Source organism: Chiloscyllium plagiosum, chromosome 17 (genome assembly GCF_004010195.1).
Source record: "Chiloscyllium plagiosum isolate BGI_BamShark_2017 chromosome 17, ASM401019v2, whole genome shotgun sequence".
NCBI classification, from domain to species: Eukaryota; Metazoa; Chordata; class Chondrichthyes; order Orectolobiformes; family Hemiscylliidae; genus Chiloscyllium; species Chiloscyllium plagiosum.
The window spans coordinates 61,610,082-61,625,979 of NC_057726.1; the positions used below are offsets into that span (position 1 = coordinate 61,610,082).

The following is a 15,898-nucleotide window of genomic DNA, read 5'->3' on the forward strand; positions in this document are numbered from 1 at the left end:
TGTTACAGCTTTTTGGTTTCCAGAGAGATGTGTATATTGATAGTGAGTAACAAAGTTTAGATTAGATTAGATTACTTACAGTGTAGCAAAGTTGGCAAGGAAATGCTAGAAAATGGAATTTCAATTGCACATATAGTGCAAAGCACTGCTTAAGTTTGGATTATGTGCAATGCAGCGAGGCATTAGGGTCACTGGTTGTAACTTTGACATGCCATAACAAGTCAAAATATATGGTACTGGAGGAGCAGGTGAGTCGACGCTTCAGAAATAAGTCCTTCATCAGGAATGTGGAGATGGTAGGGGGCTGAGAGATAAATATGGGGTGGGGGCTGGGCTGGGGGCAAGTTAGGTGGGATGGTGACAGGTGAATGCAGGTGAGAGGTAGTAGTAATAGGTCAGTGGGAGGGTGGAACAGAGACGTGGGAAGGAAGATAGGCATATAGGACACATCAAGAGTTTGGGGCCAAATTGGAGGGTTGGATCTGTGATGAGGTGGTGGGAGGGGAGATTTGGAAGCTGGTGAAATAAATGTTGATGCCATGTAAGATTTCGAGGCAGAAGATGAAGTATTCTTCCTCCAGTTGATTGGTGGCTTTGTTTTGGTGGTGGGAACCCAGGTTTCGCATGTGCTTAGCGGACTGTGAAGGGGAGTTGAATTGTGTGGTCACAGGGTGGTAGGGTTGTTTGGTGGGTACGGACCAGAAATGTTCCCTGAACTGCTCCATGAGTTGGCATTCTGTTTCCTCAATGGAGAGAAGGCTGCATCGAGAGCAATGGTGAATGTGCAGGAAAATCTCCAACGAATGTGAAATGATCCTTTAGGTCCTTGGATAGAGGTGAGGCGGATGGCGTCGATGCAGGTTTTGCACTTCGTGCGGTGGCACAGGTTTGGCTGTTGCTGTTTAGAAAACGACAGGCATTAAATGCGAATGATGCAAAAATAACAGTTTTGGGAACTGTTGCGCACTTGTGGATTCAGTGGAGTTCCTCCTGCCTATCTATCCAATGACCGAGAAGGTCGTATAGGAGATCATGTTTAGTGAATGGTTGTTTTTCGCTGAGCAGGAACAAGTTCCCTAACGGAGCATAAATTTTAGTTGTGAAACAAACTGCATGCAAACTAAATGTTGATATAGAAACGCACTAACAAGTGCAAATTTCAACATTAGAAAACTTGTCCTGAACTTAGTTTTCAACTTGCGACAAGTTGGAAATGGTTTTGGAAACTTTGCTCTGGGCGTGGAAAGCTCCCGATGTTAGATTGGTTTTGCAATGGACTGGTCAGCAATTCTTCGATGTAACATTTCCTAGTAGATACAGATATTTCAAATAGTTGGTTCTTAGCCTGACTGCAATGAACGTCAATAATGATTGCAGCACGTTTTATGATATAAAACCAAATACTCCATAGTGCACCCAGTAGTATCATCCATCTTCCCAATATGTTTAAATTCTTGCTTTCTTTGCCACCTTTATGCCTGCATATAATGTAGAATGGTCTTGCAGTTTGGGTGTTGATGCTTTCTTGGAATCAGCTATTTACAGATTGGCGTACGTCAGATTGTTACCTTCGCTTCCTTTCTTGGTCTGTGAAAGTAAAATTTAATATCACGCATTATCCCATCATTGACTCTTTGCTAAACGCAGTCAATTTTTTAAATAAAAAGACTTCAGGGGAATTTCCTTTCATCATTTGCCAACTTCAGATTGTAACAGAGTTTATAATTATTTTTAACTGATTTCTCTCCACTCTGTAGATCTGCAGTAAAAGTTCCTGTTATTCTGATTTAAACTTCTCATAAAATAAGCTAGAATATCAACATTGCCCATTAAAGAAGCACGTTTTTGCTTCAATTAAAATAGCAAATGAATGAAATGCCGGTGTATTAAATGTGTTTGGAATGCTGATATTGCAAAACATCACTTTCAACACCCAATTTCTGAGCCGTGACAGCCATTGTGATGTGCTTACCGATTGGGGAGACCTCAAGTTGCAATTTACTACCACCTTTACCCCATTGTTGCTGATTTACCGAACTCTGGGACCCCGGCGAATATGGTGAGCCTTGGCCGAGATGGTCGGGCCCAGTACAGTATGGGTTAAACATCGGACCTTTCGATTCCTACAGTTTAGATTAGGACCAAACGTCATTGAACGTCTTTAAAAAATGGTAAAGCTTCACTTGATCATAGACGGTAATCTTCTTTGTTTGTCTGGGATTCTTATTTGTCTTGGTGCTGGATTCGACAGGGTAGGCATAAAGAGGTTTGTTCTGAGTTCAGTACTTTGTATGTAAAATCGGTATTTGCCACTCTTATCAGTTCAGTTGCTATCATTATTACTGCTAGTTCATAAAAGGAAACAAGGATAATTTTCATTGCATTCTCACGCAAAACTCACAGTAAGATCTAGCTGTCCGTTTGATATCTCCCCTGATTTCTATTTCCGACAAAATCGGCAAAAGAAACATCGACATCGGTTTAATTTTGTCTTTTTTGTCATAGCATAACATGCAAACAAGGAATAAGAGCAAGGCACTAGGCCCTTAAATCCTGCTCCATCATTCAACAATGTCATGGCCGACTCTGTCAACGCTACATTCAGATTCCCCTCGATAATCTTTCATCCGCTCTATCATCGACAATTTATGTACCCCGCCCTAACATGTTTAATGTTTCCGCATTTAGTGCCATTTGGGCTGGACGCTGCCGCAGGACATAGCAGGCAGAGCAGCGGTAGACGACCAGTACGTGGCCACCGCCATCCGACGCCTTAAAACGGCGGTGCTCGGACCGGACGTAGTGCACCAGTTGGAGGACGCTCAGGTGTGCGGTGGGATCCCGTCCGCGCTCACCCCAGCCCGGCCGGAATTTCACATTGGCCCCAACGTCCCGTACTTCCCGCGGGAGCCTGTGCCCCACAACCTAAGCCGCCTCCGAAATTTTAACTTTGTTTCGTTTAGGGAAATAAAAAGAAGAGCCCTGTACAGACTGCTGCTGCACACCTTACTTGAAAGCTGCTAGCATGCAAATGAGGCAGGAGCAAAACATACCTAGCACCTCAGAATAGCCAAGAAATCCTCAGAGTCTGAGAAAGACGCAGCCTTGATGCTGTTACCATCAAAAGGAGAGGAGGAAACTCTTGAGATACTCCATGCAGAAGAGATGGATGATGCTGCCCATGTTCAAGTCTGAGTCAGAGGAATTGGACCTGGGCAAAAACGTCCAAAAGAAGCCATAAGAAAAAGAACAGGCCTACATTCCCAGACTTGGTGGGGGAGGGATGTAGAGATTAGAACTAGAGCCAGGTGAATCTCATTGACAATGAGATCCTTAAATGGCCCAGGTTAAAAACTCCAATGAGTGTGCCCTGGCTGACAGTTATGAACAAGAGCATTCCCCATCCACTTCTGTTTTGATTTAGTCCCTACCCTCCCCTTCACTGTTTTGATCACACAGCACTGTCCCTTGATGTGAAGGGCAGTGCTTGTCACTGGTCACCCGGGTGTTTTCCTATCTTCCTGGTGGTGGAAATTGAATAAAGATTGGTGCACTTTGTGTCTTCCACTGTGTCTCAAGAAAAAAAAAATAGTGCCATTTGAAGAAGGGATTTTCAAAGACTTACAACTCTACAACAGAAACGAAAAATCCTCACCTCTGTCTTAAATAGACAATCATTTACTTTGAAACTTAGACTTCTACTTTTAGATTCTCCCACAAAAGCAAAGATCCTTTCAGCAACCAAATTTGTCAGGATTTTATATATTTCAATTAAGTCACCCCTAACTCTTCTAAACTCCAGAGGTATAGGCCTACCCAATGGTTTATAGCTTTTGAAAAGGAAGCGAGAAATCAAAATTAACATAGGTCCCAAAGAGAAGGAGGTGGGGAACAAAATCATGGGGAACCAGGAAATGGTAGAATACACTAGCAGCATTCTAAATTATTAAGTATCCAAGGGCAAAACGAGGAGTGGAATTAAAGAAAATAACTGTCACTGGAGAGGATGCGTCAGGGAAACTAATGGGGCAAAAGACTAATATGTCCTTTGGACCTGATGCAGTACATTACACAATATCAAGGGAAGAAGATACAGTAGTGGATGCACCAATAGTAATCTCCCAGAAATCCTTAGATTCTGAAAGAAAAACTCCCAGAGGAGTAAAACTTTTCCAAACCAACATCTTTATATAGACAAGAAATAGTTATAAATAAGCTAGTTAGCGAACGCTTGAGTCAATTATAAAGGATGCAGAGTATTTCAAAATACATAATATCATCAGAGTCAGCTTGCCTTCATGAAGGGGTAAACATGCCTGACAAATTGACTGTATTTTTATTGAGGTAAAAGGAGGGCAGATGAAGCTGAAGCAGTAGATGCAATATTTTTGGATTTTCAGGAAACATTCACGAAAGTAGCACAAACTAGGTTACTTTATCAGATTAAAAACTCATGGTGTTGCGGGCAGTACATTAACATAGATAGAGGATTGACGAAGTAACAGAAGACTGAGATTTGGGATAGGGTGGTAGGGCATTTTCAGAATGGAAACCTGGAACTTCTGGTGTGACACAGGAATTAATACTGGGGTCACAAAGTTTCCAGTTATATATATTTATATATATTACATTTGGATGTAGCAAGTGCATGTACAATGGCCGAGTTTATGGTTAACATTAAAGTAGGCTGGAGGCAGGATGATGAGAATTACACAAAAATCTTTAGAGGGATTTAGCCTGATTACGTGAATGGGCAAAGATTTGGCAGATGGGATATAATGTGGGAAAATGTGAGATTTATACACTTTGGCAGAATGAATGGAGGGGCCAAATATTCGTTAAATGCAGAAAGCCTGCAGAATGCAACGGAGCAGAGGAATTTTGGAGTCCCAATTCGCGAATCACAAAAAGCTAGCACGCATTTACAACAGGCAATAGAGAAGGCAAATGGAATGCTGGCCTTTATTTCAGTGAGAATGGAATATAAAAAGCAGGGATATTTGCCAAAACTATACGAGGCACAAGCTAGGCCAATGTCCTTCCATCAAAAGGTTGACCAGTATTGTACGCAGTGATGTAGAATTGCTCTTATCAATCCCTTGCATTAATGAAATAGGGAGCTGTTCTTCTGATAACAATTCATGACAGTTTGTATGATCAACATTTACTGAAATTAGCTTTGCATTCCAGATTTTTCGATTGAATTAATTCCCATTAGCTGCCCTAGTGAGATTTAAACCGATGTCCCCATGCTACTAACCTTGGCAACTGGATATCTGCCACTCGTTCTGTTTTATCAAGTCAAAAGTAGAGCATCCCCTTCCCTTACTCTACAGTGTCTTTTTTTAAACGACTCCATTATCGCAATGACTAAGAGAAAGTGAGGACTGTAGATGCTGGAGGTCAGAGTCGAGAAGTGTGGCGGTGAAAAAGTACAGCAGGTCAACCAGCATTGGAGGCTTAGGAGTGAAGATGTTTGCCGAAACGAACACTCTCCTGCTTCTGGGATGCTGCGTGACTTGCTGTGCTTTTCCAGCACTAAACTTTTCGACTCCATTATCATAATATTGATGTTGTATGAGAGTGACGTGGATATTTTATTCTTGACAATTCTGGCAGCATACCTGGGAATTGACAGTACTTTCTTCCGCGGGTCTGTGTTTGGAGAATCCTTTGTTGGTTTTCAATTTTACTGCAGCAGAGGCGGCATTTTCTTCAGCTGGTGCTTTTCTAAGCTAGAAAATAAGATATGAAATATCGAGAGAAGCGCATTTGATTTTACAGCCAGCCATTGGAACTGAACAATAGAATATTAACGTGCACACAGTAGTTAATCAAACAAGCTAGAAATTGCATTCTGTCAACTCTCAATGATTTGCATCTAATATCTCACCAATGTGTTGGGGAGTAATGTTCTAAATATGAAACCCAGAGCATTTAACGCATTTACCTACAATTTAACATACAGCTGACGAAAAATAGACATTAATTAATTCCTCGTTTATCTCTAGCTCTCTTCAATCTTGTTGTAGCCTCGGCAGTTTCCTTATTCCATAATTAACCCAGTCTATTAGAAGATCAGGCAGCGAAGCCTTTGGCTGTTCTCCTAATACTTTTGGAATCTTGTATTCTCTGACTGGCAACCAACAATTAGATTTCTGGCAAAAATTCTCCCCAAGCGCGTCTACAGTCATTATTTCCTCTCCCTCAGAAACTACGAAACAGCCTGCCCCCAGCACTGCTAACAGAGGAATATAATGCAGAAAGGCCTGAGATTTTATGTCGCACACTACTTTAGGAAGATGTCGTGGTTTCGAGAGGATATAACAGAGATTTACGAGAAGGGTCCTAGCGTTCAGGGATTTCAATGATGTTTAGAAGCCTGGACATGATGCTTTACTTAGATCAGTTACGTTTAAGGGGAGATTTAACTTAAATGTCTAACATCTTGATAAATTGTGATGGAATAAATTAGGATAAACAATTTTCATTGGCAGGATGTTTGAGATTTAGGCGACAAGATTCGTTTTCATTGGTAAATAATCTGGGGAGTATGTTTGTTCTGCAGCCCAGTGAGCTGCCCGCAAACTGACAGAGTGACAGGAAGAATTCGATAGGAAGTTTCAAAAAGGGAACTGGATTGACCTGAAAAATGTAATAAACAGGAGAATAGCACGAGACCGGAACAAATGACTTACTGCCTCATAGAGGCAGTAGAGGTGCTCGCTCTTCATCCCGGGCAATGTAATTCTCTGTTCTGTGAAATCAAAGTAATTTTGACTGAATGCAAAACTCATTGCTATCCTTTCCATGCACCCACCTCCCATTTGTTTGGAATATAATGAATATTGTCTCCTTACCGGTTGGACATTTTGATTTGCTTCCACCGAATTTCTTCCTCTGCCTAAGAGAAAGCAAAGTAATATAACGTGAGTGACAGAATCACTCATTCAATGTCATGTCTTCGCTGCTAGAAACGTTTAATTTTTATATAAAGTTCAGAAATCTAGTTTGACAATGTTCAGCAGCACCAAGCTCGTTATGCTGTGTTTTACCTGCTCACTGCTGTCATCGCGCTTTACCCAATGATGCAGAGTCAGTGACAGTGCAAGTGCAAGTCGGCGTCTTATTTAATCTACAAAATTAGAATGGAAATAAAATCTGCGGATGTGCATATCTGGTTGTGAGTTCGAAAATGCCCACTTAACCTTAATGCCAAATGCCAAAATCCATTCGAAACATTCGAAAAATGTTTCCTTCTCAGGAACTGGACCTCCACTGAACTATAATAGAGAACACTCAAAGTTTCGATTTCAGCACCATGGAGGTGAATAAACCGAGTGTATAGTTCGAATAAGAAGGTGAAATATTTGCTTTTCAAATCCGGTTAGATCCTCATATCCTAAATTTAATGCCAGGCCTTTGATTTCTCACCTGCTCTCTATGCTTTTTACACTGGGTCTGAGGAAATAAAAAGTATACAGTGAAATAAGAAAGATTCTTACCAGCTGATGCTTTCAATTTGAGTATCAAGAAAATGCTTATGATTAGTACCATCGCCAATGCCCCTCCTGCACCTCCAATAATCATCGGACGATTAAAATCTTCACCTACAGAATCAACACGTGATGGAAGTGAACATGTGTGGAACACAGGAGTGACATACACAGAGCAAAATGCACAGGATGATAAATTGCAAAGGTGTTTCTCAGGATAACCCAACTGTTAACCAAATTGGACAGTTTTAATTTTGTTGGGAAAACCTGTACAAGGTCCTTAATTCGCATCAGACCCAATGAATTGCAGCTCAGCTATGTATTTTATGGAGAAAACACATATAATGACTTAATGGTGTGAGAAACTTTATCTGCATAGGAACACTGTTTGCTATGAGTAAAGAAAGTTGTACTTGCTCATTCATAGAATCCGAGAAGAATCATAGAATCCCTATAGTGTGTAAACAGGTCATTTGGCCCAACAAGCCCACACCGATCCTCCGAAAAGTATTGCAGCCAGACCCTATTGCTCTCCATTTCCCCTGAATGATGCACGAAACCTACACATCCCTTAACGCTATGGGCAATTTAGTTTGGCCAATTCACCCAACTTGCACATCTTTGGACTGGGGGAAGAAACTGAAGCACCCGGAGGAAACCTGCACAGACTCGGGGAGAATGTGCAAACTCCACAGTCGCCGGAGGCTGGAAGTGAAGCCAGTTTTTTGGTGAATCAACAGTGCGAACCACTGAGCCACCATGCTGCCATTTAGGATCTTCCCCACACCACACACCCCAATCCCTATTAGATATATTTTCAATCTTACCTCGATTAAAGGTGTAGCTGACGCTGGTGGGCACCTTAAGACAAGCATGAGATACCAGACAGGTATAAACTGCACCACTCTGCACAGGCTGTGCATCTTCCAATGAACTAGTAACCTCATAAAGCCCATCCACGGTCTTGTTTTTCACAGTCTCCATTCCGGTATGAATTTTGAAACCATCTTTTAACCAAGAGATTCCTAAATCCTCTGGGTAAAATGCAGTCGTTTTGCATTCGAATTTCAAATAGTTCTCTGAAATCTCTTCTACGGGAACGATTTTCTGGAGTTTCGGAGGAACTATAACAGAAAATCAAACCTTTTAAAACATTAATTTTCATTCTCTTTTTTTCACCCTTCACACTCGACCCGGTTCGGCACCCCATGTAATACTGTTCCATTACTAATGTGACAACAGTTTTCCTTGTTATTCTGTTTGAAACTTGGTATTTGCACTTATTTTTAAAAATGCTCAGCAAAATGTTTGGATCATTTGCAAACGATGCACAACGATCATAAACATGGGTAGAAAAACTTTAATGAAATGCAGCTATCAGAATCGTCGGGGTTTAGCTTTATGTCAGTGAATTCGGTTTGATGAACTTTTTTTGGAAGACATTCTACCTGGAGGTAACACACGAATTAGGAGCTGAAGTAGGACAGTCAATGGGTATCTCTCCATCCTGGAGGCTCCCTGCCTCCATTCCTGATGAAGGGCTTTGCCCTTTCCAATCTAAACTTTGGTTTCCAGCATCTGCAGTCCTCACTTTTGCCCAGCCAATGGGCAGTCAATTCAGCTATTTGAGCCTGATCCAACAGTTAATATGATCTTGTCTGAGTTCTTTCTGTTCCTGATTGGCATTCCCGGTTTAGTATGAAACCTTTTTTTGAAGTATCAATTCTACATTACTCAAGTGAACTTGTGCCCTCTCCATCTACAAGCGGTGTTTAGCTGCGAGCTGATCTCCTGTCATAACTCCCATTGCATAGAAAGAATAAGTTACAAACACGAGCGCAAACGTTTTTCGGCATGTTTGCTGCTGCCCTTCCTTCATTTTGCCTGCTATGCCTACATCAGAGAGTATCCATTTGGCGAACCGCAGAGGGCCAACCAGAGGCAATGGGCAACTTCACTGCCTTACACGCTTTAGGATTGTGGATAGAATCCAGTATTGAGGGCAACGTCAACACTTGCTGTCTCACTGAATCATGTGATTCATTTGTTAAAATAAGCATTGGCATTTCAAACATGTTAGTATTGGGAAAATGCGCTCCCGAAACACTAATCAATTCCACTCTTGAACTTACTCTGCCATTCACTTAGGTTATGGTTGAACTGTACCTCAACTCCATTTGTCCGGTTTTATTCTATTTCCTTTATCCCCAGGATTAAATTTACTTGATGTCGATCTCCAAGTTTGAAGGATTTGCGACAGAATAGTTTGATCGGCAATTTGGGGTCAAAACATTGTCTTGTGTCTGTTGAATATTAATGGCTGTGGGTATGTTTTCATTCACCTTAATTTGACGTGAATGCATATTGTCGATGCTGATAAGATGGTCTTTATTATCTTGTATCAAAGCAAGAGCTGTTGGAGCTGTTAAAATTATTCTTATGAAAGATTATGACCTGAAATGTTAATTGTGTTTTTGATCAACAAGGAAGTTCAAAGGTATCAGAGCGGACAGAAAAATGCAGTTGAGACCATAATCAGATCAGCCATAATGTTGATGAGTGGCTGAGTACACTCAAGGGATGAATGGTCTACTCTTGCTTCTAATTCTTATGATCGTATTACCTATGTAGATGTTCAGACATGTTTCAAATAATTTCTGTTCATATTCCAACTTTTCAAAATCCGTAGCACATTGTTTTGTTTTCTTTTTGATTCTATTGTCACAGTTTAGTACCGTTATTTTGGTTTGAAGTAAACTGTGCATTTTGCCTCATGATACAAAAGACAGAAAATGCTAGAGAAACTGAGTAGGTCTGGCAGCATAAAAACATAATAAATAGTTGCAGGGGTAGGCCATCTGACTCGCTAAGCCTGCTCTGCCATTCAATAAGCTTATCGCTTTCTTGGACTCAGCTCCACTTACCCGCCCTCTCACCTTTATTTTCTTTAATGTTCAAAAATCTAAGTATTTTTGCCTTAAAAACATTCATCGATATAGGTAGCTCCAGTGCTTCACTGGAAAGGGAATTCCTCAGATTCACAATCCTTTGAGTGAAGAAGTTGGACCTCAACTTAGTCCTAAATCTGCTTCCCCTAATTTTGAGGCTGTGCGTGAAGTGAAAGGAGAGTTAACGTTTCCAGGTCCAGTGACCTTTCTACAGAAACGTTCTGAAGAAGGATCGTTGAATGCTAAACGGTAGCGCACACAGATGCTGCCAGACCTGCTGAGTTTTTCCAGCAATTTCTAGTTTTGTTTCAGATTTCCAGAATGCATTTTTTTTTATTTTATCTTACTGCATGAATTAATGTCATCCTAAAATTTGAACAGTTATCCCATTTCACTATCTTGACGCAAAATCAACTGCTTCTGCACCAAAAAGGCACTCATTGAATTAATAACACTGCGCAATGTCATGATCACAATGAGCAATGGAATTGATCTTGAGAAATGGTGTAAGACGTACGAAAGCTAATCAACAGCCGTTGTACAGCGAGGTCGTTGCTACAATGTGAAGCAAATACGCTGTAACCGAGTTTTCTCTAATTATTAAAGCTCAGATCACATGAATTGCATAAAACAGCTGAAGAGTTGTTTGTCCTGGGTGCAGTGCCACTTACCGCACACTGTCAGCAATGAGCCGCTTTCTGCTCCATGAGTGGCTTGCTGATGCTTTATTTTACAATGATACATTCCAGAGTCTGCAAAAGTGACGTTGAGAATATGAAGCGAGCCTCTTCCTTTCTGGACATGAAAACGCTTTCTGTTGTCTGGTTCCAGAAACGATTCCTCGTTGTGTCTCCACCAAAATATTTCAGGAACATGTTCAAATATTGGAAATGTGCAGAACATGGAAACATTGTCACCTCTGGCCGCCTCTAAGAGTTTGGGAAACTGATGTACTTTGCTCGAAGTTACTTTAGTGACGACTGAAAAAAAAGTAAAACCATGATATAGCTGTAGACAGCTGACATGAAATAACATCGGGAGGAGTAAAATCTGCAAACAATTGAGAACAACCGCACGCATTAAATTGGAGAAGCAAGACATCAAACTTTGCAATTTATGGAAGCTGTAAATATGAAATAAAATCTAGGTTACTCTCAAAGGACAATTCGTAACATATAGGAGTACCTGGCCAAGCCATACGCAGAAGAGCCATGAACAGAACCGCTGCTCTGACCAACATTTTGCAAATGGAATATAAGCGTGGTCTACTTGATGTAAACACGGGCCGTATTCTGAGTGGCTAGTGTGGAGCGACAAATGGGTTTCATAGGTAAAATGTTAAACATGACATGAAATATCACATGACTAATGTGTACTTCTCGTGGGAGTTTGTTAAGTCGGAGGTCCACTCCTAATTCCCTTCTGAAACGTTTCCGTATGAAGTGATCACAGTATCACTGCGTTCCAAAATCCTCCTTCGTCAGCACTCACCTTTTATCATTAGTTTAATTCTGAAAATATCGCTTCAGTTCGCAGTACTGTAGCTCGTCATCTAAGCGATCCATTTCATGTAGCAACTGTTTATCCTGGGAGCTCTGAGTTTCATGCCACTCTCATCTTTAACAATTTGCAATTTATGGAAGCTGTAAATATGAAATAAAATCTAGGTTACTCTCAAAGGACAATTCGTAACATATAGGAGTACCTGGCCAAGCCATACGCAGAAGAGCCATGAACAGAACCGCTGCTCTGACCAACATTTTGCAAATGGAATATAAGAGTGGTCTCCTTGATGTAAACACGGGCCGTATTCTGAGTGGCTGGTGTGGAGAGACAAATGGGTTTCATAGGTAAAATGTTAAACATGACATGAAATATCACATGACTAATGTGGCTTATTCAATACGGTTGTACTTCTCGTGGGAGTTTGTTAAATCCACTCCTAACTCCCTTCTGAAACGTTTCCATATGAAGTGATCACAGTATCACTGCGTTCCAAAATCCTCCTTCGTCAGCACTCACCTTTTATCATTAGTTAAATTCTGAAAATATCGCTTCAGTTCGCAGTACTGCAGCTCGTCATCTAAGCGATCCATTTCATGTAGCAACTGTTTATCCTGGGAGCTCTGGGTTTCATGCCACTCTCATCTTTAACAATCTTCGAAAACTTGAGTTTTCAGGAGGAAGCACTGGATTGGTAATTTTATTCATCTTTATTTCTCCACTCCAGAGTTGATGGTTTGAGGTTTGCTTTGGCTGAAGATGAGGGATATCAAGACTGGGGAGCACATTTTTAAAGTGAGAGGACAGAGATTTTAAAAAAAGACATGTGGGGCAAACGTTTTTACACGTGCGTAATGAAGTTCCTGACGACGTGATGGATCTGGAGAAAATTACAACATTTAAAAGCAACATTTTACTTTGACAAGTAAATGAATAGGAAAAGTTTGGAGGGATACAGGCCAGGAGTGCGCAGGTGGGACTACATTAGATTAGGATTACATTCAGCATGGACTGGTTGCACCGAAAAATCTGTTTCCAGGCTGTGTAACTCTCTGACTATGACTTTATCGAGGAGAATAGCATCACACCCTCCATACTACTGAAGTTCCTCAGCCCGCACTTCATTCCGATAAATATCTTCCAACATCTTTACGGCCTTGACACCCCTCAGGATTGAGCATAAGACTCCAGGTTGAGACTAATTCATGTTCAAATTAGGGGTCTTATGGTTTATGTCCACTTGTCCACCCACCTTCAAAATATTATAAACACATCCAGAACTTTACTATCAATTAAATAGTTCTTCTCTAGACAATCACTAAAACGTGAATCATTCTTTCTGCTTGCTTTTTAAAAAATACCATTATGAGCAAGGCAGATTTGTCCATCCCTAGTTACCCTTGAGGGAAGCCTCATTGCTCATTTTTATGTGTAGTAGGAAAGCTGGCAGGTCTTGCTATTTTCTCATCAACCTGTTTAGAGATGTGGTGATGTAGTATTGGACCCTTTGTGATTTATATTGGGATCTGTCGGCTCAGGAGTGGGGACAATTATACTGCACCACAAGAACCCCTGAGCTGACAGGTGCTGTTAGGAAAAGCATGGGACAGAGTTTTGAAAGCTATAAGATTAAATTGTCCAGTGCAAACACTGACCACAGCTGTGAAATCTTTAAGATTGAAATTGACAGCTGGAATTGTTGAAGAAAGATTTTTCAGGTCAATTGTTTTCCCTCAAGAAATCCCAGCAATTGCCGAGTTTTCACATGTAGATATGACTGTTATCTATGTGTGGATATACAATAAAGGACTTCTGAAGGAATTAAAGATAGATACCACTCGAGCAGTGATGAATCTCCATAGACAGGTGAAAATGACTGTCGCTATTGTTCATTGTGCTTCCCACAATTGCTACAGAAATTCCAAGGTGAAAAACAAGCCACACGGCAATTTTCATCAGGTAATTGTTACTAAGGAAGAAAGGGCGCAATGGCAGTTCAGATATTAAATACATTGCATGCAAAGGTACATTTGGATCGATGGAATTAAAATGCCGAGTATGGAGGCTTGATGATAAATATTAAGTATTTGAAATACATTCAAGATCTTTCAGTATGTATAGAGAAGACTTATGAGTTACATGGAGGTAATTATTGGAGATTTAATTTTGCTTCGCAATAGAGAAACACAACTTCCTTATTTAACACTCCCAGCGTTTCTTCCACTCAATCAAGTTATAGCAGATTTGGAATTTTACAAGTTGCACTTGATATTTGATACAGTGGTATTTCCCTATTGGATGCGATCTCCCAGAGTTGGAAATGCGAACCAGGTCAGGCGGCACTGGTGGAAGAAGAATTTGGCTTTCCAAGGACTGTGATCGTTCACTCGAACTTTGTTACGTTCAAAAGTGTAACACTTTGAGGTGGACAGTAGAAAATAGCGAAAAGGGTGGAGTATTATAGGGAGAGCAGAGCAGAGATGAAAAGACTGGAGAGTTCTGGTACGGTGCCAACGAGAGTGGTGATTGGTGATAAGAAACAATGAAACAGAACTGGAATCAAGAAGTGAGGTGAGAGTGACAGCTCTTGACACCAAGGCCATATTTGACTGAATGTGGCGTCAAGGAGTCCTAGAAAACCTGGAAACAATGGGCATCAGCAGGCAAACTCTTTGCTGGTTGGAGTCATACCTGACACTTATGAAGATGGTTGCAGTTGTTGGAGGTCAGTTATCTCAGCGCCAAAGCATCTCTGCAGGAGTTGTTAAACATATTGTCTAAATCCAACCATCTTCTGCTACTTCATCAATTACCTTCCTCCGATGTCTAAGGTGATGATTTTCGCTAATATTTGCATAAGATTCTGCAACATTTATGACTCTTCAGTCGCTGAAGCAGTCCACGTTCAAATACAACAAGATCTGGACAATATTCAGGCTTGGACTAATAAATGGCAGGTAACATTCGCACCACTCAAAGGCCAAACAATAGTATCACTGAAATCCCGCTATCAACACCCTGGGGTTATCATTGATCAGACACTCAACTGGACTCGTCACAAAAAAAACATATTGACTACAAGAGCTGGTCAAAGGCTAGGAATACTATGGTTGATAACTCACCTCCTAACTCCCCAAAACCAGCTCACAATCTACAAGGCACAAGTCAAGAATGTGATAGAACACTCCTCATTTTGTCCGGATGGCTGTAGCTCAAACAACTCTGAAGAAGCTTGATATCATCCATGCCAATGTCGCCCACTTGATTGGCAACACATCCACAAGCACCTACTCCCTAAATTGCATCAACACTGAGGAGCATCAGTGTGTACCATCTAGAAAATGCACTGCAGAAATGCACCTAAGATCGTTAGACAGCAGGTTCCAAACACTGGACCACTTCTATTTATAAGGACAAAGACAGTAGCTACATGGGACTAGGTGCAAGTTGCCCCCCAAGCCACTCACCATCCTGACATAGAAATATATTTCATTTCCTTCATTGTCTCTGGGTCGAAGTGCTGGAATTCCCTTCTAAAGGGCATTGTGGATCGCCGTACGGCACGTGAACTGCAGCAATTCAAAAAGGCTGTTTTCTCAAGCGCAGTTATCGAATGACAAGAAATGCTGACCAGCCGGCGATGCCCATGTCCCACATCCCACGACATAATGAAAAAAGATCTCATATTCAAAAACATCGTTGCTCTGATTGTTCACATGCCACGAATAGCTCTTCTGGTGTTTTGACCAACATAGTTCAGAAATGGGATTTACAGATTATCTAACCATTGCGCGTATAACTCATCAGGGTGCTCGCTGTAGTTCATATTTCTACATTTGTCAAAACCTCACAAATGCATCATGGTTTCCAAGTCTTTGGAGAGCATTGCATGTGTACACAAATCATTTCTTTTATCTACTGCTGGCAATAAAATTTGCGATGAACAAATCT

The 15,898-nt window shown here is 41.0% G+C and overlaps 1 protein-coding gene across 1 annotated transcript in view; it reads right to left on the minus strand.

The window, feature by feature from the left end:
• The window catches only part of LOC122558631 (tyrosine-protein phosphatase non-receptor type substrate 1-like), a 24,539-nt gene extending 11,999 nt beyond the window's left edge, over nucleotides 1–12,540 (minus strand). The window contains exons 1-3 of the mRNA XM_043707428.1: nucleotides 12,467–12,540; nucleotides 11,116–11,462; nucleotides 8,324–8,620 (exon numbers count right to left, since the gene is read on the minus strand). Of these exons, the coding sequence (XP_043563363.1) occupies nucleotides 8,324–8,620; nucleotides 11,116–11,462; nucleotides 12,467–12,540 (718 nt within the window). The remainder of the gene's footprint in view (nucleotides 1–8,323; nucleotides 8,621–11,115; nucleotides 11,463–12,466) is intronic.
• Nucleotides 12,541–15,898: the final 3,358 nt, after the last annotated feature.